The sequence below is a fragment of the Tasmannia lanceolata genome, unplaced genomic scaffold (genome assembly GCF_043159265.1).
Source record: "Tasmannia lanceolata isolate RefF3 unplaced genomic scaffold, GAP_Taslan_0.1 ptg000008l, whole genome shotgun sequence".
Lineage (NCBI taxonomy): Eukaryota > Viridiplantae > Streptophyta > Magnoliopsida > Canellales > Winteraceae > Tasmannia > Tasmannia lanceolata.
Window position 1 is genome coordinate 31,369,396 of NW_027518685.1, and position 27,362 is coordinate 31,396,757.

The window sequence follows — 27,362 nt, forward strand, 5'->3', positions numbered from 1 at the left end:
AATTGAAATGGATCGTGACCGAGACGTAGAAAGTAGGATCCGAAGAAAACTCGAAATCTGATGTGACCGATAACATATTTGAATGGATCATGACTAAGACAGGTGCATCGTTGACACACTTACCAAAAAAAACTACTAAAAGGCAATTAAAAAAAAGAAAAAGAAAAGACAAGTTAGGTCTAGAATAAGACATGGTTGTTCAAAAAATAGTGTACGAACCACACTATAGGATGATCCAAACCGTGCATATGATGGGCCATATAACATAAATAGGTTGTGCCCAAAAAAAATCTACCATGAATGTTTTGGTAGCATGACCTGATTTGCAAAATGATCAGAAATTGTGACGAATGTCATTGCAAATTGTCAAACTCTTTGTGGAAAACAAAGCAAGTTATTGAGAGAATGTCATTGTTATAATAAGGACTAGACGGGAGTGGGAATTCAAGAAGAAACGACGAGAGAGAGGCTGGCAATGTTGTAGTAAGGACAGGATTCTCCAAAGGGCCAAGAAGAAGCAGCCATGAAAAAGAGAGGAGGCTCCAATCTAAGACTCAAGCTCTCCCCTGATTCAGAGATCTCCTTTGCTAAATTCCTGTCTGTGATCAAACCCTCTCTCTCTCTCTCTATCTCTATGTAAGCTTTCATTTAGTTTCTAGGGTTTGCTTTTATCTTCTTTGTGATCTGTCTTTCTACTTTACACAGGACTGATAGCGGTACTTTCAAGGACGGAGATCTTCTTGTGGGTAGGAATGGGTTGCGAATCGTTCCCCAGGACGGACAAGAGGAGGTACACTTGTCTTTCTTGTTACAATTTTTTGTTCAGAACAAAATCTTGGGTTACAGAAAAACATAAGCTCGCGTTGTTTGTAAACAGCTAAATAAACTGAAGAATTTTTTAGGTTTTGTGATTTGTGGGTTTTTTTTTTTTTTTTTAAGTTGCTCGAGATTTGGGCGTGTAGAGACTTGAGAGTGACACTAAAGTGGAAATTGGCTCAAGAAAATTCTCTTTCTTGGGTTGCCACTTATATATGTGTTGAGACGTGGGTGGAACTCACCCTTGAAAGCTAGTCATTAAGGTGAGGGTGCCTAAGTCCTTATAGGCCCATCCAAATCAATTCACTTTTCCATTGTGGGATCTTCTTTTCTTTTGCGTTGAACCCCCAACAATCTCCCCCTCCACACTGCGGCAACATGGGAACTACGAGATCTTCCTTGAGGGATTTTCTCCATCCTTGAGGGCACATAGGAGTTACCATGTCATACCATTTGTTGCAGCCAACAACCCACCGCCAATAATACTGGTCAATTTTCCACCGACGAATACATGCAAAAATCCAAGATCTTGCACAAATAAGATGGAGAAAATACATGTGCCAAATAACCACAACTACAAAATGAGCAAAAAAAATAAATCACAAGCAGCCACTAGAAGACAAGAATATACGTGGTTCACCGCAATGGGCTATATATACCGACAAGGCAACATAAATCGACTATTTAAAACCAAATAGTACAATGCTACCTCAACACCGGTAAAAGCCACAAAAAAACTCTTCTCTCCAACCATCTATGCAACCACAAAGTGGTTCATAAATCTCTACATCGAGTATAATGAAAAGCCCCTTCAATAAGTCATTAGAAAACCCTCCAACACAACGGAAGCTTACAATTAAGTGGTTTGGCTTTAAGGTTTAATGAGTGAGATTGGCATTGCGTCAAAACCTTTTTTTTAATGATAGCATGAGTGCCATTTATTTGGCCAGGAATACAGTTAATCAAAAAAGGAACAAACACATATCGGTTCAATATCATTACACTCGAGAGGTCATTGAAGACAGAAGGATTCGTTTGTTGAAAGTGGGAACCAAGGAGAATGTAGCGGATATGCTTACTAAAGTGGTTCAAGGAGAGAAGTTGGATTGGAGTTTATCTTCCCTCGGTTTCAAGAAGGAAGGCTTGGTAAGCCGGTGATTATGCACCGATGCGGAGATTATTAATACAATATTGCATAATCACCACATTTTTTGTTTTCCCTTTCTCTTTGAGTGGCTCCCACTCGGTAGTTTAAGTGGGTTTTTTTCTCTCTCTCTCCATATGTTTTGTGAGGGCAAAAAGGGGGAAAGAGTGAGGCAAAAAGGGAGAAAATGAGGGTTTTCATTATACACGGTGTAGAGATTTGGGAGCCACTTTGTGGTTGCATAGAAGGTTGGAGAGAATAGTTCTTTTTTGTCGCTTTTACTCGTGACGAGGTAAAATTGTACTATTTGGTTTTAAATAGTGGATTTGTGTTGTCTTGTCTGTGGATGCTGCAGCCCATTGTGGCGAACCACGTATATATATTGTCTTTGTTTGGTTGCTTGTCATTTGTTTCTTTTGCTCCCTTTGTGGTTGTGGTTATTTAGAATATATATTTTTTTCATCTTATTTCTGCAAGATCTTGGATTTTTCCGTGTATTCGCCGGTGGAAGATTGACCGGTATTATTAGCGGTGGGTTTTGGCCGCAACAATATGGGACATCCAAAACAAATATACCTAGAGCCGGCATCACAATTACTTAACTCACTACATCATAGAACGAGCCTTAAAGAGCATGAAGAACTACTACGGAAAGTGGAGGAACTGATAAATATGGGATTTATTAGAGAGTCGATGAGCCCATATCTTGTTCTGACATAACTCCAAAGAAAGACGATATGTGTAACATTTGTGCTAATAGCACAACGAGTAATAAGATAACTGTCAAATACCACTTTCCTATTCCATGATTGGACATGTTAGATATGTTATATGGTGCAATAATTGTTCTCTATCAATTTGAAGAGAGGTTATCAAGAAATTTGGATACGTGATGCGGACATGGAAAATCACATTCAAAACAAAAGAGGGGATTTATGAATATATGGTTATGCCGTTTGGTTTGTCTAATACACCAACCACTTTTATGTGTTTGATGAAGTACTCAAGCCATTCATTGAAAGGTTCGGGCGGTGTATTTCTACGACATATGAGTGTACAATGTTGACGAAAATGCGCACTTGCGGCATCTAGGAGAAATATTGAAAGCATTATGAGGACAGGAGTTTTATGCTAATATAAAGAAGTGTGATTTCATGTGACACCAATTGCTGTTTCTGGAATATGTTGTTAGTCAAGAAGGCGTCCGGGATGACGAGAACAAGGTTCAACATATCCGAGACTGACCTACACCTTCATGCATTGGCAATGTTCATAGTTTTCATGGTGTGACGTTCTATAGGCGGTTTATGTGAGATTTCAGCACCATTGTCGCACCAGTCACTAATTGGGTGAAAAGGCAGATTTTAGTGGAAAAAAGAGGCAGACAAATAATTAAGGAAAGAATGTGTAAGACTCTAATGTTAGCATTGCCATGCTTTGATAAGCTATTTGAAATGAAGTGATTTTTCTAGACACTTGAGTGGCTGTAGGGGCTATTCTGAGTGAAGACGGACGACCCGTATCTTTTTTCAGCGAGAAGTTGAATGATTCAAGTTAGAGTTACAGCACCTGCGAATTTTATGCCATTACTCAAGCTCTTTGATATTGGTGTCAGTACCTGTGTTTACATTGTATTCAAATCATGAATCCTTGAGGCCTATTAATGACCAATCTGGGCTTAATCAAAGACATGCACAGTGGATTTCTTATCCACATGAAGTCTCATTTGTCCTTACGTGTGAGTCGAGGGTGGAAAATAAATTGGTGGATGTACTTGGTAGAAGGACCACATTGATTGATACTATGTCCATCAAAATTTCCAGCATGGACCATCTCAGCGGATTATATGAGGAAAATGATTATTTCAAGGAGATTTGGGCTAATTGCAAGAAGGGGTAACAAGCTGATTATGTTATACAAGATTGTTTTCTTTTCAAGGGAAACCAATTGTGTATTCCTAATTGTTCGTTGAGGGTGAGGATCATTGGAGGTGCATGGTGGTGGCTTTGGAGGTCACCTTGTTTTTTTGAGAGGTGCTTAGGAGGTCACTTTGACTGAGACAGGACCCTATGAGATGATTGCTAGCAAATATCATTGGCCCAAACTTCAACAGAATGTTTTATGAGTAGTGGGTGTCAAATATACTTATATACCAAGTTACAAAGGGAGAATCTCAAAACATGGGGTTGTATACTCCATTCATAGTACCTAAAGCACCATGGAAAGACATTAATATAGATTTTTTTGCTACTTTTCTGCAAATCCAATGAGGTATGGACTCTATTTTTGTGGTTGTAGATCAGTTCTCAAAGATGTCAAACTTTATTGCTCGTAAGAGAACTCTAATACAACCAATGTGGCGAATCTATACTTAAAGGAACTCCAATGTCTACATGGCAGGCCATAAACCATTGTGTCCGATCGTAACTTAGGTTCTTTCAGACTTTTGGAGGACTTTATGGAGGCGATTTGGAACACATGGTAATGGTGCCTACCATCCACAAATAGACTCTCAAATAGAGATGTTGAACTGGAGTTTGGTGAATCTCTTAAGAAGCGTTTTTTTATGGGAAGCCAAAGCAATGGGACACCATTCTGTCACAACTTGATTTCACTTACAACTATTCAAAAAGTCACACTACTAGAAAGAGCCTGTTAAACTACCAGTTACTCCAAAAGCTTAAGCTGTTGGAGAAGGGCAGTATTTAATCTTTTATACTTACACTCCCCCTCACGCGTGGCCCACTTGGCAAACACGTGGTACATGTGGTCCCACTTTGGGCCGACCATTGCATGTGGAATTTTGCTATACGGGAGGTTTGAACTCAGGACCTTTTGCTCTGATACCATGTTAAACTACCAGTTACTCCAAAAGCTTAAGCTGTTGGAGAAGGTCACTATTTAATCTTTTATACTTTAACAGAGCCCATTTAAGATTGTGTATGAAAGGCAGCCAAGTCATCATTACGACTAGATTTCTTTGCCTAATTCAAAGAATGTGAGCGGAAGAAGTGGTTGAATGCATGAGGACAGCTGTAAAAAGATTGAAGAAATTGAAGGAATGAATTCAACAAATAAGGCCAAAGCGGATGTTTATTGTTGTCGACTAGTGTTTGAAGAAGGAAACGTGGTGATTTGAAAGTCATAAATACTTCGAACACACATCCTAAGTTGGGAGATTGTTGTATGGGACCATGGAAGGTGTTGAAGTGAATCAATGGCAATGCTTATAAAGTCGTGCTATCGAAGCACTTGAGTATTGACCACATCTTTAATTCAAAAGACTTCTTTCCTTATTGAGGCACCACATGGGAAGATGATATCGGTGGTATCTTTGAAAAATGCATGGTTGAAGATGGTGGTGGAGAGGTGGTTGAATTTTTAATGGGATGAGCTGACAGAATTTCAGCAAAAGAATGGGTTCCGATAGAAGAATTAACATTGCACCAAAGGTGTTGGAATTATATGAAGCCTTAAACTCGAGCACGAGTTCTTCCCGACATGGAGTGATTGATGTGAATGTAATATTCTATGCGTCAAAGAAATCGAAGAGAATAAAGATCAAGACAAGAAGAAACGAGGGGCTGATTTATGTGCAGTCTCAAAATCTGGCGTAACTTCAGATTACTATTGTGGACCCACGTTAGAGCATATGAGTTGAAACTTGGCATGGAGGATCATCATCAAGTCAAGTACCTGTTGTTTGAATTTGTTGTGAAACGGGTCACGTTTGTTACTGTTTTTATGGCTTGAAGTTAACTGTGCTAATTATTGAAAATAGAGGCAGATTTGTCATTTTTGTTTGAATAACTTATGGGGGCCACTTTACTAATTTTATTAATTTATTTGCACTAAAATTCACATGGGCGAGGGACATCAAATCTAATTTCGTTTATAACAGAAAGAAAGAGAGAGAAAAGGGATTTATCTTTGCTATTGTTTTCTTTTCTATCGTGACTATTAGGTTTTCCCCTATTCCTCTTCCGTTTACTTGTTCTTTTTGGATCCAGTGCTTGCTGTATTTTTTTCGTCTTCTTTGATGCCACTTTACATTAATATATAGAGGAAGTCTAAACTGAAGGGCGTCCTTGCATAAATAAGGTGAAAGGGCCCTCCCATTGGTTGAAAGTTGTCAGAGGGCATTTATGATAGAACACACAATGTAAAAGTCAAAGGCCTTAAATGCACTCGGACTGAAGCGCGCCCTTGCATAAATAAGGTGAAAGGCCGCCCCCATTGGTTGAAAGTTGTCAGAGGGCATTTAAGATTGAACACACAATGTAAAAGTCAGGCATTAAATGCACTCTGACAACTTTCAACCAATGGGGGCGTCCTTTCACCTTATTTATGCAAGGGTGCCCTTCAATTTAGACTATCAGTGAATGAATATTTACAAAAGTTGTCAAAACACTATAACAGGCCCCATCCTTCCTACTTCACTAATAATAGAAACATGCACAATGGCTGAATATATAAGCTATTTAACTTCCTATCTCTTAATACCCTTAATAAATTTCATCGTTACCTTTTGAAAAATGAGTAATGGTTATTTTGAGCAGAAGAAAATGTCTATTCCTGCGTGCAACACAAAGTATTACTTCTCGGTTGCTGTACCAAAACTCAGTTCTGATTTTCATTTTTTTTCTTCAATGGTTTTTTTTCTAATATTAATTCTGTATGCACGCTATCATAACCATATTCTGCAATGTGATTTATGCTCTAGAATTACATAGCTTGCCAATTTATATTTTAAGTTATTTCTTGTTTATGCCACTTTTGCTCAGCCACCTCTTGTAAAGCCATCAGACAATCAATTGACTTTAGCTGACGTAGACACAATTAAAGTGATTGGAAAGGGTAATGGTGGGATTGTGCAACTGGTGCGTCACAAATGGACTGGGCAGTTTTTTGCTCTTAAGGTATTATATCTTCCTTTATTGGCCCAATATTTCATTCTTTCATTATCATTTGTCATTTTAGTCTCAAACCCTATAGTGATCTTTCTTCACGTCCTTAGAAAGCAATAATGTTCATGACCGTCGCTTTGTAGTAGAGTTCTGTTGTTACATGTTAATCATGGCCTTTTTACATTGAGCATTTGAATTTTGAATGAAAATTACAAATCCCCCTTAGTGGTGTAGAGAAATCTGAACATATTGTAAGAAAGGAAGCAATGCCCATGCCCACAGGAGAAGACAACGTCCAAGGAAAGAGAACAATAGACTAATAATTTTTTTCTTCGAAAGCTAGTTTTGTAAATGCCGCTGGCTGCATTTGATGTAGAATCAACTGGGAAGGGAAACTAGTTCTTGTAGAATTAATATCTAATACCATTCCTTTTTTTTTTTGAATGATTATCTAATACATATTGCGGAACAGTGATAGATAACTTTCAATCTTCGACTATTCAAATCTAACCGTGGGATCTTGAGATCAAGTCAATCTAAAAGTTTTGGTGATTGAGATTAATTCAATTCAACCTTCAGATTTAAGATCAGATTTGTTCATATTAATCCTTTAATAATAACAGTAAAACCCTAGCATCCATGCCTCCATGGGACCTTTAAAATTCGGAATCAGCGATTACAAAAGGCTTCTTCAATTTCGAACGAGAAGTAGAAAGATGAAAGGCCATCATTTCAAAAAAAAAAAACAAGTAGAAAGATTAATGTTGAAGATATTACCTCAAAAGATAAAAAAGATAAGGAACGATAGAACCCATGCCTCTCACTATTTTTTATTTTTTTGAATGTTACCATGCCTCTCACTATTTGAACAGAAGGTGTCGCACCCACAAGCGATCGAGAACTCACTCCAAGATCAAGTAGCTAGCAAAACTCTTTATTTCATTGGTGTAACATATCATAAGGATGGCCTAAAGTCTACATATATATAGGGAATCAAAAGGAGTTTTAGAAACTTCCTAAATCCTATAGTGAGAAAACCCTCCACACAAAACCCCAAACTTCTAGAGGGTTCCCACAAAACCTACGAAATAAAACCTCCCCCTCAAAACCCTATGATATAATGCTCTCCCCCTTTTTAAAATCGTAAAATTTGATGGTCTCCATCCTTTATTTGATTCACTTAAGTGACTTGAGTGAAATTAGAAGAATGGACTTCAATACTCCCTAACTCCACGACTTAACTCTCTCCCCACTTTAACATGTCATGGGAAGAGGGCTCTCTTTTATTCGAACTCAATGGCTTTAGGAATTAAAAAGAAAAAAATCCCATTTACCCTTGACTCAAAAGACTCAATTAAAAACCTATGACTAAAATATGGGCCCCATCATTCTATGTAACTCTTTCTTGATTCTTATGGAGCGTGGCACCCATCAGCATTTATGCCAAAAATATTTCTACTAACAAACCGCCTAAATCAGGTTTTTATGTATTCTTATCATCCACAAGATCTGCATAATAACCATATTCCAACCTGGATCTATCGATCTTAGCGATGGACAATTATCAAACTACCAAATCCTATGGATGACATCTATACAAGAGAAGAAGAGAGAGGCATATTGAATTTAACATTTATCTTACCCATACAATTAAAAGATTAACGAAGGAAGAAAAGCTATGATTTGTGGACACAGACACGAGTGTCGCGTGTTGACACGGACACAGAGTGTTGGACACGGCAAACTCCCAAAATTTAGAAACGGAGACACGGCTAAAATAGAAAGTACATATAATCATGATTTGTGGATACGGATTCGTGTGCCGAGTTTTGACACGGATACGAGGTATCTGACCATGGGAACCCTTAAAAATCTAGAAATAGTGGCACGACAATACATGTACATACATATAAAGTTACTAACACTTGAGCATTACATTTAAGAGTGTCTAAAGGAGTGTCGACACGTGTGGGCACGGGTGTCGTGTCCGACACGACACGACACGTGTGTCAACAAGAAATTAAAAGTGTCGGCCAAATCATAGAAGAAAAGTAAGAAAGTGGGAAAAAGCATGGATAAAAAAAAGAAGAAGGAAAACCAAAATATAGTAACTTTAGCGTAAATCGTTAATGATGTTGTCTTTTGGTCAGAATTCACATCATTTTTTTCAAATAATCTCTAATCAACCTTCTATCATAGTTTGGGTGGAAATGAACCTCTCAAATAAGCTAAAATGTGACTTCTTTCACTATCCTTGGAAACTTAGTCAAAGGAAATCAATGATATTTGAATCCGATTTTGGAGAACTAGTTCTTACATATTCTCCTTGTACATGTAGGTTATCCAAATGAATATTCAGGACAGTGTTCGCAAACAGATTGCACAAGAACTGAAGATCAATCAGTCCTCACAGTGTCCATATGTTGTTGTGTGTTACCATTCCTTCTATGATAATGGTGCCATATCTATAGTCTTGGAGTACATGGATGGTGGCTCTCTTGCAGATTTTCTAAAGAAAGTCAAATCAATTCCAGAGACATATCTTTCTGCCATCAGTAAGCAGGTCAGTTTCATGGTTTTAAATTTTGAGCGGAATACCAAAATTTTGGATTTCGGTTGGGACCGAAAATCGGAACCACCAAAAACCGAAATTTCGGTAATTTCGGCTGAAATTTCAGGAAAATATCTTTCATGTTTTTTACCGAATTTCGGCCAAAATTTCGTTTCGAGTAGGTCCGAAACCGAAATTTTAAACCTTGATCAGTGTTGCATGCCAAAAGAAATTCTTGTCATTGCTTGCCTTGTGAATTTCTGTACTTCAAATGCAAACTATTTCCATCCTGTTGAGGAAGCATGTCTCTTCTTCTATGCAGGTGCTCAAGGGTTTGATATATCTTCATCATGATAAACACATAATCCACAGGGATTTAAAGCCATCCAATATATTAATCAATCACGGAGGAGAAGTCAAGATAACTGACTTTGGTGTGAGTGCCATATTGACAAGTACCATTGGCCAGCGCGATACCTTTGTCGGCACTTACAACTATATGTCTGTGAGTAGATCTTTTAGTAGCTGTAAGCAGCCAATAATTTTGTCTCAAGTCATAGCCAAGGATTCAAATTTCGGTTTAGACCGATACCTAATTTTTTTAAGCGGTTTTTGCAAATGAAGTCTTCTTTTTTTTTGTTTTGAAAATTGTAAATGAAGTCTTCTACTTTGCTTTATTTGCAAAAAGAGTCTTCTAGTTCCACAATTTGCAAATAGAGTCATCACTTTTGGGTGGATTTTGCAAATCAGGTCATGCCATCAATTTATGACCAAAATACCCATTGTAGATTTTTTTATTGTTAACAAGACCAAAATGTCCCTACATCTGAAAAGATAAAATCTATCTTTTAAAAAGACCAAAATACCCATGATGCTCGTGGATATGTTTTGATAGGGCAGGTCACGCCAAGTCAACTCAAACCCATGCATCAGGTCGGGCCCACCAATTTGCCTTATGTTTTTATGGAGTAGAGCCCATATAGGGTAGGGTTCACAATTTTGCAGCTTATGTTGTGATAGGGTGCGCTCATTTTTTTACACCTATGCATAGCATAGGCCAAGATTGCTATGATTGGGTAGGTCCCACGATCTCCAGCACCCGAGCCCATGTATAGAGTAGCGCCCGCCGCCCGTAATTTTTGTCTTTTCATGTATAAGAATGTTAGTATATACAGAAGGAATTTTGGTCTTTTTATAAGGTAGTATGTCTTTTTAAATACAATGACATATTGGTCTTTTTATGAGTAAAAAAATCTACCATGGGCATTTTGGTCACAAACCAATGACACGACCTGATTTGCAAAATTTACTCAAACGTTACGACTATTTGCAAATTGTCGAACCAGAAGACTCTTTTTGCAAATAAAACAAAGTAGAAGACTTCTTTTGCAAAACCCTCAAATTTTTAAAAATTTCGGCCGAAATGACCCAATTTCTGCCGAAATCCGAAATTTCAAAAAATTTCGGTCCCAACCAAAATCCGAAATTTGAAATTTCAGACGGCCGAAATTTAAAACCATGTTCATAGGAAGCTTCGATATGGTTCTATAGGCTTGATTGTGCAAGCAACTTTTTCCATACGGTATTCATATTTGGAGCATACATATAACTTTTTATGTTGAATTTGTGTTGAATAGCCAGAACGGATCAGTGGAGAAACATATGACTACAAAAGTGATATTTGGAGCTTGGGACTACTTTTGCTGGAGTGTGCGACAGGCTGCTTTCCTTATTCACCACCTGAACTAGGTGATGGATGGATTAACTTTTACGAGCTTCTGGAAGCAATTGTTGAGCAACCACAACCGTCCGCATCTTCTGAACAATTTTCTCCTGAGTTCTGCTCCTTTATTTCAGCATGGTAAACATCGCACACTATAAATTTCATTCAATAATATGTCAGGATGATAGCATGTAACTTCACGATCTTTCTTGATGAGATTTTACTAGAAAAATAATGTCCACTGGAATTTATTTCACCATATTCTTTATGCTGAAATCAAAGTAATGCCATTCTACTTTAATGGTTTCTCTTGGACTTCATCAAGTGATTTCACCGTATGCCATTTCAATATCACACTCGAAAGGTTTTAAATTTCGGACCGAAATTTCGGGTTCGGTCAACTCTGAAACCGAAATTGTAGATACCCGAAAGGTTACAATATTTCGTTCGAAATTTCGATTGAAATTTCGTTTTCCCCTAAATTTTGGAATTTCACCCAAAAATCTAGATTTTTTTAATTATTTAATACTTTCCCGAAATTTCAGCCGAAAAATTTAGCTAATTTCGGCTGAAATTTTTTATGAAATAAAATATTATTTTATTTGGTTTCATGGATTTCAAAATTTCGGCCGAAACTTTCGGTTTCGATGAGGACCTAAACACTTTCCGAAACCGAAATTTGAAACCATGTGCATAAGTAGTTTAGGAATATTCTAAACTATTTATTTATTTTTAGTGGAATTGCATCTGGCTGTGGTTAGCTTCATTTTTTCGATGGAATTCCTATATCATTTATATTTACATTATAGTGGAATCACATCTGGCCGACAAAAATCAATGAATTACTCTCAGTTGATTCTTTAGGAACTCTACTTACTTGAGTTGCATATGTCTGTGGCTAGCCCTGTTTAATTTAAGTAGACCAGTAAATGATTCATATTGGAGAAGCATGCTTCAACTAGTTAAAACTATATGTAGTTTGACAGTGTTTAAAAATGCCGATGCGGGTCAAAATATGGCCAAGAAAAATCCTGTCGACTAAGGGCGGACGCGGTTGACGCGGCGGAGTACTCGGTTGATGCGGTCATAACTCGGGAGAGTCAAAAGAGTTTTTATTGACTTTGTAGGGCAAAACGGGGAATGCGGCCAAGGGAAAAGGGAGTTGACTCAGGGGAGTCCATGATGACGCGGGGGAGTTTAAAAACTATGGTCTGACTTCTTTTCCTCCTTTTCTTGCGTCTCTGGATCAAGGGCTTGAAGAAGTGATGTATAGGAATTTTAAATGGGGAGCGAGCTTGGTATCTTTCTATCTTGATTGGTTTATGTTTCCATCTTTACGAATTCGAACTGCTGCTTTGGCATACTTGTGCTCCCTTCTCAACCAATTTGTGTCCTTGCATGAACAAAGGGTTGATAGTGATACCACGGGACTTGTCCTTGGTTGAAAATTGCTACATGAGTTCCATGATACAACAAAAGCTGGTAATTCAAGGGTGCATTATACTGATAAGCAGATAAGCAGCTAGCTCTTCGCTTCTATTTGAAGGGGAAGAACCGAAGAAGCATCGTGTTTCGTGACTACATGGCCCAATGTGATATGTGCCAGCAGAACAACCTTGAAGCTCTTTCACTTCCAGGTTTACTTGAGCCTTTGCCTATTCATGAACAGATATGGATGGATATAAGCATGGATTTCATTGATGGTCTACCCGAGTCGCAAGGGAAAAAGACTATCATGGTGGTCGTTGATCGTCTTTCCAAGTATTCTCATTTCATACCCCTCTCTCATCCTTTCACTGCAGCTACAGTGGTGTAAGCATTTGTGAAGGACATATCTCGGCTACATGTTACTCCTCGATCAATTGTATCAGACAATGATAAGGTTTTTCACTGCAATTTTTGGCTAGAATATTTTAAGCTCCAAGGTACTCATCTTCTGTCACTCCCTCTAATGCTAATGTCATCCACGTAGACTACCAGAAGGATATGCCCAGCATGAGAGTGCTGACTAAATACTGAGTGGTCAACTACACATTGCTTCATGCCATATCGCATGATTGCATGACTGAATCTCCTAAACCATGCTCTAGGATATTGTTTGAGGCCATATAATGCTTTGCGAAGCCGACATACTGAGGAAGACATCCCCCTTGAGCAACATACCATCCCCCTTGCTCCGTATACACCTCCTCAGTCAAGTTGCCATGGAGAAAGGCATTCTTGATATCTAGCTGAAATAAGGGCCACCCTTTGTTGACGACGATGGAGATTAAAACTCCGACTGAGGGGATTTTGGCAACTGGAGAGAAGTTCTTTAGGTAGTCTACCCCTAAGGTCTGTGTATACCCTTTGGCCACTAAGCACGCCCTAAGGCGCTCAACTGTTCCATTCGACAAGTATTTGATGGCAATGACCCATCGACAGCCCACAGGCCGAGCTCCAGGAGGAGGGGGAACTATATATCCCAAGTATGATTGGCCTGAAGACCGACTATCTCAATTTCCATGGCAGCACGCCAACCGGGGTGAGCAAGAGCCTCTGACAACGACTTCAACAAAGAGGCAGAAGATAAAGAAGTCACAAAGCTACGAAACAAAGGGGTGAGATGATCATAATGAGAAACAACTGCAGAAATAGGATGTGCAGTGGTACGGGAACGTGTACGTGAAGCAATAGAATAATCTACAGGAATATCAGAAGGAGAAAGAGGTACTTGAGAGGGAGCAGCCACGATCTTAGACGGGGAAGACGCTGTCTCGGGTGAAGAGGAATGGGCATCTGGCCTCGGTCGTCACTGATAGACCTGCATAGGAGTAGGTGGAGGTGCTGCCGTCACCTGCACTGGTGGAGAAGGGAGACCAACCGGATCCGGAAGAGGAAGAGGAACCGGTGAGATGGGAACAGCTTTCCCACCTGCAGTGGGAGTCGTAAAGTAGGAGACAGACTCAAAGAATGTAACATTGCTGAACAAAAAAGCCTGCAAAGCGTAGGATTGTAACACCGATAACCTTTATGGGTATGAGAGTAACCCAGAAAGAGGCAGCGCTCGGCCCGGGGGGCTAATTTATCCAGCCAGGAGCAAGGTTGTGAACAAAGTAGACATAACCAAAAACTCGTGGGGTAAGAGGAAATGGATCCCCTGAGGATGTAACACAGAGAAGGCGGGCGCGGGAGGGGGGGGGATTTATTATCTAGAACCGGAGAAGGAAGGCAGTTAGCTAAGAAACATGAGGTCAGGATGTCATCACTCCAATAGGTTTGAAGGACCCGCATTTGAAAGGGGTGCGGCCCATATCAAGTAAATATCACAATTTTCGCTCAGCTACACCATTTTGCTTGGAGGTCTAAGCACAAGAGGATTCATAGACAATTCCATGAGTAGTTAAGAACTCTTAAAAGCCAGTAGAAAAGTACTCCCTAGCATTATTAGTGCACAAACATTTGAGAGTGCACTCATATTGGTCAGTGATTTCAGCGTAAAAGGTGTGAAAGGCATGAAAGACATCAGATCAATCCTTAAGTAAAAAATGCCATGTCATACGAGAAAAGTCATCCAGAAAAACAATAAAGTATCTATATCCAAAATGCAACATGGTCCTCGAGGGGCCCCATACATCAGAATGGACTAACTCAAAAAGTGGCGGGACCCAACTAACAACTCGGGAAGGAAAGGACACATGATGGTGCTTCATAAGTTCACATGACTTGCACTGAAAAGACTGAAGGGGGCGAGATACAATGGAGGTTTGCCGAAGCCGCTGGCAAGAGGGATGGCCAAGGCAACAATGCCACTGATAGGCATCAATAGAGCTATGCAAAATGGTAGGCGGCGGGCGACAGCCAAGGCGATAAAGACTCATGACCCGAGCCAATCGTCTTCCCAGTCAAGAAATCCTGAAAGACACAATAAGAGGGAAAATAAGACAGAGCAGTTAAGATTTTTAGAAAGTTGGCCGGCAGAAAGTAAATTAAATGGAGATTTAGGGACACAAAGTACTGAAGATAAGATAAGGCCAGAATGAGGGGAAAGAGTCTCAACTTTAGAAATAGTAGTGGTCCCATCAACAAGAGTAACCGAATGAGAGACAGAATGAAGTGGGCGAAGGGAGAGCCGAGTGAATTAGAGTTACTAGTCAAGTGGTTCAAGGCCCCGGATTCAATAATCCAGGAACTGGAGCTAGTAAGGAGAGGCAAATGAACTACCTAGCTGTGTAAACCTGTTGTCGGTGGGCGGCTGCTTAAACGGAGGCGTTGAAACTCTTCATAGTTAGCCGTGGAGAGAAGGAAAGTATCATCATGTGTTGTTGGGCTGGCCGTGGAAGATGTAGAGGCATTAGGAAGGTTAGCGATTGTGATATGAGCAGAGCGGGATGCACGGAGCTTGGGATGTAAGGCATAAGCCGCATAACTAGTATCAACATGACATCCCTCCCGCTGACAGTGTGTACAACAAGGGCGACGACACCCATCGGTACCACGGCCACCACCAAAATCTCTGCCACCGCCTTGGCCTATGTAACCCCTACTACGGCCAAAAGTACTGCCACCACGACCAGAACAATAACCACTGTCGTAGGCTGCGAGTGCTGAGCCATTGACATGGACGACATGAGAGGAATCGCCCAGGAGACATTGTAGGGCACGGGAATAAACCTCCGTGAGGGAGGGAATCGAGTCGGAGCCGATGATCTGCTGCCGGGGATGAATGAAGTCCAGACCCAAGGTGTCCAGGAAGTGAACCATGCGGAGCTGGTCTCGCTGTCGCGCTAGAGTAGCCAAGTCAGATGTGGGGCATGAAGACATCAAGCTACTGGCAAAGTGAAACAAACTGATTGAAGGCACATCTACTCTGAGTAAGTGGAACAAATGCGGGTGAGATTGTCAACCCCAGAATAAAGGATAGCGGTATGGTCCCAGATTTGCTTGGATGTCAGAAGACACTTCATGGTGGCAGCGGCATGAGGGGCCATACTCTGCCACAGAAGGACGCGAATCAAGGCATCATCCTGCTCCCACCAAGCATAGGAATGATCCGTGGAAGATGGAGGATCGTGCCTAATGAAAGTATCCTTACCTCGAGCGAGGAGGTAGGTCTGAACAACCATTTTCCAATTCAGATAATTGGACCCGTCTAATTTGACTGTAGTCATCTGTGGGAGTGAAGCCTCCACAGAGGGTGAGTAACTAGAGGATGGAGCTGTAGGTGGAGTAGTCGAGCTGACATCAGGAGATGAGCAGACAAGAGGATCCATAAAGAAAGAAACAAGAGGAGACTTTCAACCACCACAACGGCAAAGAAACAAGAGAAGGAAAGAACCACTAGACGGGTCCAGAAAAGATACCGCGGCTCTGAAGTGGATCGATAGTAACGGTAGACATGGTACCGTGACCAATAAGGAGAAAAGAGGACATCAACGGAGTTCGAAGCCGCGGGAAGCGGGAAGGAATAAAGAGGACCGAAGATGATTTAGGCCATTGAAAGGAGGGGTTTGGAACCCGAGTGGGAGAGAAAAAGAACTCGAGTGGGCTTTTTAGATTAGGGTTTGAGTTGGAGGCTAGGGTTTTGGGTGGCGGTTGGAGGTGAGAACGTTGATCACAAGGGGAGTGGGGACGAGGGGTAATCGCAAGGGGTCAGGAGAGGGGTAATCGCAGGTGGGTGGGGAGGAGGGGTTAATTGCAGGTGGGTGGGGAGCAGGGGCAATCACAGGGGTAATCGCAAGGGGGTCAGGAGGAGGGTTACGGAGGGAGAGGGTGACAACGGAAGATAGTGAGACGTAAGAGGGTTACGGCGGGAGACGTGAGAGGTGTGGATGGAGGAAGATGGTGGCGCTTCCAATCTTGGTCGCTAGGGCACCAAGAACCCTAGGGCTCTGATACCATGTTGAGAAAGACTGAAGAGATGCGAATAGTGAGTTGGAGAGAACTCCCCCTCACTTACATATTTATGTAAGAAGAGAACGGGTACAAAGACTACGCTACCCTCAGGCACACATACACACTTCTAACATCCTCTCTAAAAGGAAGCCTTTTCTGATTTCTTTTATGAGATTCTTCACAGCATCGTGGGAAGAAAGGGGAAGGAGATAGGAGAAAAGGGGTGGAGAAGATAGGTACGAGGGAATTAGGAGAAATAGATTACATTGGAAAGAATTGAGAAGTCATGGCCGCGAGTCTCTCCGGTGAGTATCGGGTAGATCGTCTCTTGAGTGCTGCTCCTCTGAGTTAGCCGTAGGTGGAGGGGGGTTTTGCGGCTGGAGAGGCCCTCTTGGGGGGGTGGTGCCTGTCCTTCTATATAGTGGTGTTTCTTCCAGTTCAGCCATTATTTCTTCCCATTCAGAATCGGTTCCAGAAGTCTCTGTTGTAGACCATTCTACTTCATAAACCTCAGGTTCATCGAGCTCCTCATCCGATTCTTCCATACTCTCTTCAGATTCGATCTCGGTCTCTGAATCCTCACTGGTTTCGGTGCCGGAAACTGGTGGGTTTTCCCAAAGGAGTGGCCTGCACATTCTCTAGGTTTGGGTGTGGGAGGATAGTATTATTATAATAAGAAGGATGATCGAGGGCGGGGTGATCGATTTTGTGTCCGGTGCTGGTGTAGCGACAGGCTCTAATCGGATTCCCTTAGGAGAGGATTGTTCCGAAACTTCTTGGGTTGCTGTGAAGAATAAGTGGTCCAATAGAGTGGCTAGGATAGCCCGTATCCGGTCGGTGGGTGGTTTGGGAGATTGGAGGTGCTGTAGATGTGGGTTTAGGAATTTTAAAAAAAGGAAGTCTTGTTGGGAGTGCAACAAAATTTGGTCCAACCTGGATTATAATTTTCCTCCTTTTCGGAGTCGGGTTGTTATGGCAGATGGCTGGAAGCTGGGGAGATCTAAGGGGGCGACAGTCGAGATCCCTTTAGAACCCAGAAAGCAAACATTTGAACCCCAGATTTCTGAGGGTGTGAGCTTCTCTCTGGAAGTCGTTCCCTTACAGTCTATCAGCAATGCTGCATTGGGAATATGGGGTAGGGTTTCTCCAAGATGGTTAGGGGACTTAAAAGGTATGGAAAGGTGGTTGAGAAGTAGGAAGGGTATCAATTCTGAAGTTATTGTTTACAGACTTGCAGAACTGGAGATACTGATCTGTGTTCAGATGGGGATGGATAGAACTAAACTAATGAATGTCTGGTCTAATGCAATAAATTCACCATTTATGGAGCTTTCATTATGGGATCAGAAGTTCTGTCCCGAGGGTCATCTCATCTGGTGGAGCATAGAAGGAGTCCCGCCTCAGGCGTGGTGTGAGGAGAATTTCCAACGGATTGGTGAGAAAATCGGCAAGGTGGTGGAAATGGATCAATCTTGTCAATCTGGGCAGGGTTACTGCACTGCTCGGTTACAAATTTCTGTTGAAGGAAGTATTGGTAAGGAGCTGTCCATCCCAGTTTCACTGGATGGAGCCGTCCGCTGGGTTCGAGTTTGGAAGGAGGAGGCAACTGAGAGGTTGGATCTTACTAAGATTAGATTTCATGTCGAAGGTGAAGGTGAGGAGGAGGATTCTGTGCGGGATTTTTCAGCGGATGCATCATTGGGGGCGGAGGAGGAGGAGGAGCCTGTGATTGGAGAAGTGGTTTTCGGTTCTGAACCAGTCCCGGTGGACGAGGAGGCACATGATAGTGAACTGGGCTATCATGCGCTGCATGCGGTGCACGGTAGTGCAGAGACACTTGGCGGAATTTTTGAAAATCAAAATAGTCTATCCCCTGTAGGCTACAGGTGGCGAAGCATTTGTGGAGGGTCTACTGTTTGTTCAGACGGGGTGGGCCCTCCCTGTCATGTGAACAGCTTCTCTGATATAATTGAAGCTCTCTCTCCCAGGCATTCGAAAAAGACGGATTCGACTTCTCAGCGAGATCCGGCTCTAGATGTCTATGTCAGGAAGGACTGGGATGAAGGTTGGTTGCCACCTGTAGCAGACCATGGTCAATGGTCGGAGGCCCTTACTTGCGATGAAAGGATTGGTGGGTCCATTCGTAATGGGCCTGGAGTTTTTAGCCACGAATGGTCGGATTCCTTCTATCCTATCTGCTACTTACGTATGGAGAAAGTTCGTTCAGACGATATCAATTGCTGTAGGGATCGAAGGGAGACTGAAGGAGGGAATGATTCATGTCTTTCGCCCTCTATGGAAGACAGACCTCTGCGAGTGGAGCTTCTATCGAAAATTAGAAGATCGGAAGATGCTGCTCCTAGAATTCCTCTAGCTGAAGATGTTTCGCATATTAACTTCGATTCAGATCTCGAGGAAGATAGCATATTGGAGGTAGCAACGCGGCCCTTCGAGAGAAGATCCCAGGGGGATAGAGGAGCGTATGGGGCCGTATTTCAAAAAGTAGGTGAGAACTTTTCACAGGATGGAGCGAGCTTGTGTGCAGGTTGCCGATCCTTGAGCTTAGAGATCGAGGGATGTGTGGGTTTTTGGGATCTCCAGAATAAAGGGAAACCCGATGTGGTCATCCGATTGGATAGTCTTGGCAATTTGGAGCTGGAGAAATTCCGGAGGTTTTCCTTTACTTCCGTGGCCTATGATTCGATCTGCCGATTGCCTTGCATTAAGGGTGGGTCGAAGTTGCAGAGTGTCGACAAAGGAATTAAGAAAAAATCTAAATTCTTTCTTAGTCCGCTGAAGTTAGGGGAGGGGTCAAGACTTAATAGAGCCTCTCTGGAGCTAGCTATCGATCCTCCAAGTGATCCGGTAGGAGGCACCGATCTTGAGGCCATTGATGTTTTGTTGGTCATGTGCTGGGGGTCAGCAAGGAGCTGGGTGTGGTTTATGCCGGGTCTGCGGAAGATTATATTTCTGAAATTCAATTTGCCGAGCGGAGAGATTCCGTGATTAAGGACTCTTTGCGTAAGGGTACCGGAGAGCTTTCAAGTAGGAAAGATAGAGAATTACAGAAGTTAAGGATCGACTTAAATTTTGCGAAAGAAGCGGCCTTGACGGGAGACTCGGTGGTCAAGTCGAGAAGAACTCCTAGTGGTAGGAGGGGGAAGAGCGCAGAAATATCCAGTGGGTGATGAAAATCCTTTCATGGAATGTTAATGGCCTGAATCATCAGGAGAAGCGACTTCACGTGAAGGCGTTGGTTCGAAAGATAAAACCAGATCTAATTTGCATACAAGAAACTAAAATGGAGGTTGTAAATAGAAGTGTCGTGCTGGGCTTAGGAGTACAAGAGGGCTGGGATTTTTCTTTTGTGGGCTCTTCTAGCGCCTTGGGTGGGATTCTAGTAACATGGAATGAAAATGTCTGGCGACTCCAGGATGTATGGAGGGGCAGGTTCTCTCTGTCGGTGGTTTTAAAGAAGGAGGATAATTCATTGTGGTTGTTCTCAGGGGTTTATGGTCCGGTGCGTAGAGATGAAAAAAGTCAATTTTGGGGGGAATTGGAAAAGGTCAGGGAGTTTTGGTCCATTCCTTGGTGTATTGGGGGGGACTTCAATGAGGTGAAAGAAGTGGGTGAAAGATTGGGTTGTGAGAGGTCTACCATCAATATAAAAGCTTTTGTTGAGTTCATTGCAAAATTTGAGCTTATTGACATATCTATGTTGGGAGCCTCTTTTACGTGGTCCAGGGGTCCCCGAAAAAGTAGGCTGGATCGATTCCTTGTCAGTGCTGAGTGGCTGGCTTTGGTCCCTGAGAGTTTCTCTCGAGCATTGGTGCATTCGGTCTCGGATCATTGCCCTCTTCTTCTCGACCCTCGTCTAGAGTCTTGGGGTTATCCTCCCTTCAGGTTTGAAATGGCTTGGCTTAAATTCCCAAACATGGAGGATCTGTTGGGGAATTGGTGGTCTTCGTGTCATGTGGAGGGTCCTGCAGATGTGGTGATTGGAAAAAAACTTAGATTTGTTAAGCAAAATCTGAAAGCTTGGTCTAAGAATCAAAATCATATGAACCAAGCTAGGAAGTTTTGGTTGGAAAACGTCTCAAAGAACTGTCAGCACTGGAGGAATGTGGACTCAGTTAAGAGGTCGAATGGGAAGAGTTGGGAAAAGTCAAGGAGGAACACAAAGGGCTGCTGCTGCGGGAAGAAATTTCTTGGAGACAAAAATCTAGGGTGAAATGGCTGAAGGAAGGCGACAAAAATTCGGCTTACTTCCATGCGATGGCCAGCGCTAGAAGAAGATCGAATAGAATTGAGTCTATATCAGTCAATGGCATTATGTTGAATTCTCAGGAAGAGGTTTCCTCAGCTATTGTTGATTTTTATACCAATTTATATGCTTCAGAAGGAAGGTTACGTCCTATTCCTGAGGGAGTGGATTTCAGCAGCTTAAACCTGGCCGAAAGTGCAAGTTTGGAACAGCCGTTTGCGGAAGAGGAGGTGGCAAAAGGGTTGTTTGCGCTTCCCAAGGACAAAGCTCCAGGTCCGGATGGTTTTTGCTTAGCTTTTTTCCAATCTTGTTGGCCGGTTGTCAAAGGTGATATCCTTCGGTTCTTCAAGGAATTCTTTGAAGGAATGAGTCTTGATAAAAGTACAGGGGCTACCTTTATCACATTGATCCCCAAAGTAAAAGGGGCATTCAGGGTGTCTGAATTTCGGCCAATTAGTCTGGTTGGATGCTTGTACAAGGTGTCGGCCAAGGTGTTAGCAGATAGGCTTAAAGTAGTACTCCCATTACTAATTTCAGATAGTCAGAGTGCTTTTGTGAGTAGGAGACAAATATTGGACTGTTCTTTGATTGCGAATGAAGTCATTGAATCATATTCCAGAAGTGGCTCAGGGGGAGTATTATGCAAACTCGATATGGAGAAGGCCTATGACAGAGTGGACTGGGAGTGTTTGGACTATCTTCTCGGGAGGATGGGTTTCGGCAACCGCTGGAGAGGGTGGATGAAGCAGTGCATTTCATCGGCATGGTTTTCGATTCTGGTAAATGGATCGCCAAAAGGTTTCTTTCAGTCATCCAGAGGGTTAAGGCAAGGTGATCCACTTTCTCCCTTTCTGTTTGTAATCATAGCAGAGACCCTTAACCGGTTGATAGTAAGAGGAAGCAGTAGGGGGCTGTTGCAGGGCTTTAGCATCGGTCGAAACAAAGTTGAAGTGTCGCTTTTGCAATTTGCTGACGATACCCTTTTGTTCTGTACCTCTGATAGGGTCAAGATTTTAAATCTGAAGGCTGTGCTAAGATGTTATGAGTTGATCACAGGTCAACGATCAAATTTTCAGAAATCCAGTTTGTTTGCTATAAATACTCCCTTAGCAGAAGCTATCGATTTTGCAGATGTGATGGGATGCAGGCTGGAGTCTTTACCGTCATCGTATCTTGGGCTCCCTTTGGGAGTTGGAAATCCGAAAAAAGAGCTATGGAATCCTATTGTAGAGAGAATCGAAAGAAGGTTGGAAACATGGAAGAGAAAACTTCTGTCGAAAGGTGGAAGGTTGGTGTTAGTCAAGGCAATTTTGGCTAACATTCCGGTATATTACCTATCCCTATTTACCTGCCTGGTGAGTGTCATTTTGAAAATTGAAAGGATTCAAAGAAGATTCCTGTGGGGTGGGTCAAATTCGAAAGGCGGAATTCCTTTAGTAAAATGGGAAAAGGTTTGTGTTCCTTTAAAAAATGGAGGGCTGGGGATAAGGAGGTTGAAAACTTTCAACCGTGCTCTGTTGGGAAAATGGTTATGGCGTTTTGGTGTGGAACAATCCTCGCTATGGGTCAAAGTTATAGGGAGCAAGTATGGGTTCTTACAAGGTAAGTGGTGTTCGGATGATAAGTATGGTAAAAAAGGAGGATCAATTTGGCGTAATATTTTGAGACTTAAACAAAATTTTGAGGCGGGCATTCGGTTTAGAGTTTACATAGGAGATCGTATCAAATTTTGGTTGGACCCTTGGTGCGCCGCTGAAACTTTGGCGGAGCTTTTTCCGGGGCTGTTTTCAGTGGCCTTGGTCAAAGAAGTGACGGTTTCTGATTGCTTCCAGAGAATTCACAATCAGGTGGTTTGGACTCCTTGCTTCCGACGGAACTTTTTTGACCAAGAATTACCGGAAATCTCTCACCTGCTAACTCTTACTGAGGGGTGTTATATAAAAAGGAGTGGGGTGGACAAACGGATCTGGAGTTGGACTGCTTTTGGAATTTTTTCAGTGAAATCTTTTTATCATCATCTTCTCCCTGCGTCTGGGTCCCCTAGCTGTGCTGGTATTTGGAAGTTTCTGGGCCTCCATCGGTCTCATTTTTCAGTTGGACAGTGTGCAATGGGAGGATTCAGACCATTGATTTTCTTAGAAAACGGAGCATGTGCCTGGTGGATCATTGTTCGCTCTGTATGGAGGATGGGGAATCGATTGATCACCTTTTTATTCACTGTAAGTTTTCAAGGACGATTTGGGCCCTCATTCTGGTCAGATTTGGCATTTGTTGGGTTTTCCCCAAGTCCCTCGCAGATTTATTTTTGAGTTGGGATCTTGTGCCATGGAGGAAAAAAGGTAAGGTGCTCTGGAGGTTATGTTTGATAGCATTGTGGTGGGTTATTTGGAAGGAACGAAACTCGAGAGTATTCGAAGGGGTGGCAAAGTCAGCTTATTGGTTATATACTAAAATTATAGCGTTAGTCATTTTTTGGGTCCAAAGTATCCCTTTGTTTAAGTTTGTCTCAGCCTTCGATCTTTGGGAGGGGTGGCACATTGTGTGCTGTGAAGGTCTGCACAGAGAGAAAAGCCTAAAGTGGGAAGCCCCTCCTGATGGTCATATTAAATTGAATTTTGATGGGTCCTGTCTTGGGAATCCGGGTCCAGCTGGGGTCGGAGGCCTTTGTAGGGACTCCCGAGGGGTAGTGTCGTGGGCTTTCGCAGGACCAATTGGAATATCTGATTCATCTGAAGCGGAAGTAAGGGCAGCATATCAGGGGATTAAGCGTCTCAGTTTGGATTCTTATGATCGGACAATTGTGGAAGGAGACTCTTCAAATGTCATCGGATGGTTATCGGGGCAAGTGGTTCTTCCGTGGCGATTTTTAAACTACTTTGAGGAAATTCATGATCTTATTGAGAAATCTTCCATCGTCTGTAAGCATGTTCGTCGCGTAGCAAATGGGGAAGTGGACTCCCTCGCTCGATCTGGAGTTTTTAAGGAAGGGTTGGAGTGGTTCGATTTCCTTCCTCCGTGAGAAGTGGGCGATTTGTTGATGTATTTTTGCTGTTCTGTTTTATTATTTCTTGTATCTCTGTTTATCTCGTGTGGTCCATCTCGGCCCCTTTTAATATATATTATCTTTTCAAAAAAAAAAGATAGGTACGAGGGCATACCTTGGAGGGCAGGGAAGCACTGCCCTGGGCCATACGACATGCAACAAAGGGGGGAGCAAGAGAGAGAGAGAGAGAGAGAGAGAGAGAGGGCTCTAAGCATTATCTTTGATTCCTTTTTTTTTTAAACTTTTCTCCAAACTTAGGATAGGGTTTCGAAGAGGGGTTTTATATAAGCTTAGGGGGGGCTTGGTTGTTGGGTAGTGGGCCATGGGTTTGGGTCAGTGGGTAATGGGTTTTGGGGTCTTAGGTGATGGCCCATGTACGCCATGGGCATGAATATGTTTAGGAAATGAGTTTTAGTTCATTCAGTGTTGGGCTATGGCAAGCATGTAAGCAATGTGGATGTCCCTACATCTAGTTCCAATAAAACATAACAATGACTAAATAAAAGCACATGAATAAAATAAAACAAATAACTACAGGCTAAATTACAATAGATAGTCTGCCGCAAGGCTGAGTCCCCACACCATCTATCAAGATAGATGAAAGTAAAGGACCCCTTTTCGACATCGAATCTGATCTATTGGGAGAAAGATGGGATAATAGGTTTCCAAAGGTGGGATTGAGCAGAGTTCCATTCCCCTAGGCGCAAGAACCTGGTCAGAGTCTGGTATTTGACATACATAATTTTTCCCCATGGGTCGTCTGGATTCGATAAGAGCTTCCACCGCCACTTAGCTAAAAGGGCAATATTCTTGGATTTAAATTTTACCAGCTGAAATATCACACCTAGTAGCCCATAGATATAATTTATAAACATATTTTCCAACGTATGTAGCATTTTTTATGATAGATTTAGATTATCCCAAACTTGACATGGTCCACTAGTACTTGAATGCTCTGTTGTTGAATTTGGCGTAGGTTGAGCCCAAATATTTTTATCCTCTTTTTTTTTTTAAACAAACCTTAACAATATCTCCCTCAGAATCTTCTCTCAATGCATAATTGTTTTTTAAATTATGAACTTGCACATCACTAAATTGAGATGGGTGTTTTATATTTATTTCAGTGCAACAAAGGACCCGAATGACAGAAAGTCGGCACAGGAACTTTTGGTATGGTTATGATATCTACCTCTCGACTCTGCTGATTCCATAGCATGCTTACCCTGCATTAAGTTGGATACTTTTCAAAAAGAAAAAAAAGTTGCATAAAAAAATTAGTTCCATATGATAATATATTTGTTCATATGAATCAGAAACATCCTTTTGTCAGCATGTATGAAGACCTTGATGTTGATCTAGCGTCTTACTTCACCAGTGCCGGATCTCCATTAGCCACTTTCTAAACATCTATCTGGTATGCGCTGAAAATTTACTTGAAGGGTATATTATTTACTTCAAGGGTATGTGCTAACTATGCTTGTAAGTGTAAGAAAAATAATGTGTTTTGGCATTGGAGAGATCTCCCTACATAGGCTAAAGGTCTTGGGAATCCCTAGCATTCGTAGCAGGTAAGATTTTTAGGTATTTGTTGGTTTTTATTTCCTGAGGTATGGTGGTATGTCCCCATGTACTTTTTGTGACTCCTGTACTTCTGTGACTCCTTGGGCATTCCAAGTATGTGTAACAGGTATGTTTTGTTTTTTGGGATTTGCTAGCGTCCATTGCAGAAGGCATTTTGCAGATGCTATGCTGCATGTCAGAACAGCCACCTCATGAATGAAGACAAAATCTGCTGAAAAGTGAGCCTTGGTGGCTCCTCTCACATGCAACAGAGCATCCGTGACATGCCTTCTGCAATGGATGCTAGCAATCCCCTTTTTTTTGTGGATCTGGAAGTAAAGAGGTATGTTCCTCTCTTTGTAGTCGTGTTATATCAATAAAATTTAAAATTTATGGTGCCGCCCGGGTTCCTATATAAATTTTGGTTTAAAAAAAGGGTATGTTATTTAGTTGTTGTTTTGTGAAGTTTTATTTGGTTATCAATCTACTGTTCACATAGTATGGGTCAGTTATAACTCATGGGTGTCAGCTGACAATTAAACGTTGATTCTGTGCTGTGGTGATTCATGGCAGACTCAACAGGCAAAGAAGAGCACAGTATCCAAAAGCCAAAGGAACAGAACCTAAGTGACTTTTCTGTCTACAGATGCAATCATGCAAACACTAAGGCAAACATGGCGCCTGTGTATTAGCAATTACAGGCAAGGAAATTTCACGGAAACCCATATATAAAAAGCAGGGAAAAGTGATGGTTATCTTCTACACTTGGGTCCCTAGTAAGCAACAAGGTAACAACTCAGTAAATTAGGTGCCTGTTTGGATTGCAGAATTTTCTGGAAAGGAAAATATTTCTAAAATTTATTACTTTTTTTACACATGAAAAGAGATAAATTGAACAAATCCTATTCAATTTTTACTCAGAGGGACCTTTAACTTATAATAATATCCCTCTAAATTAACCATAATTATATTTCCCTCTGAATTGTGGGAAGAAAAAAAATCCGTCTGAGATGTTTTTCTTTCGAGCCTCAGTCTTGTTAAGGTCCCTAATACCCATCCATTTTGGGTGTAGTGACAAACATGACTCTACTTCGCTACATGTGACAACATTAGAGCGGTGTTTGGGGCAATTCTAAAAAAAAAGCTTTGTCTTTCCTCTTGTAGAGGAATGATTTATTCTAGGGAGCCCTTGCATAAAGAGCCAGAAAAGGGCCCTTGATTGGATCCGCCTACGGGTGTAAACGAGCCGAGCCGAGCTTGGCCAGGCTCGGCTCGGCTCGTTAAGCTCACAAGTGAGGCTCGGCTCGGGCTCGGGCTCGGCTCGGTCAGGCTCGCTCGGGTTATATTATGTTCACACCCCTCATCTTCCCTGGACAGCCCTACTAGTGTAATTTGACTACTTTTTTACACTATGGGGGGTGGTCCTAGTAACAAATGGGGTTTCAAAAATGAAGTGACATATTTTGTCCCCCCCCCCCTT

The 27,362-nt window shown here is 41.9% G+C and overlaps 1 protein-coding gene across 2 annotated transcripts; it reads left to right on the forward strand.

Moving 5' to 3' along the window:
- Positions 1–250: 250 nt before the first annotated feature.
- LOC143885184 (mitogen-activated protein kinase kinase SIPKK-like) lies at positions 251–26,825 on the forward strand. Of its 2 annotated transcripts, XM_077389226.1 has the most exons (9): positions 251–597; positions 706–790; positions 6,745–6,879; positions 9,206–9,430; positions 9,741–9,923; positions 11,056–11,279; positions 25,447–25,492; positions 25,636–25,736; positions 26,456–26,825. In XM_077389226.1, the coding sequence occupies exons 1-8, from the start codon at positions 524–526 to the stop codon at positions 25,723–25,725; spliced, it is 1,062 nt and encodes a 353-aa protein (XP_077245341.1). In that variant the 5' UTR covers positions 251–523; the 3' UTR covers positions 25,726–25,736; positions 26,456–26,825. The 2 variants fall into 2 exon arrangements, with proteins under 2 accessions (XP_077245341.1, XP_077245340.1); XM_077389225.1 differs by lacking the exon at positions 26,456–26,825 and having other exon boundaries at positions 253–597; positions 25,636–26,282.
- Positions 26,826–27,362: the final 537 nt, after the last annotated feature.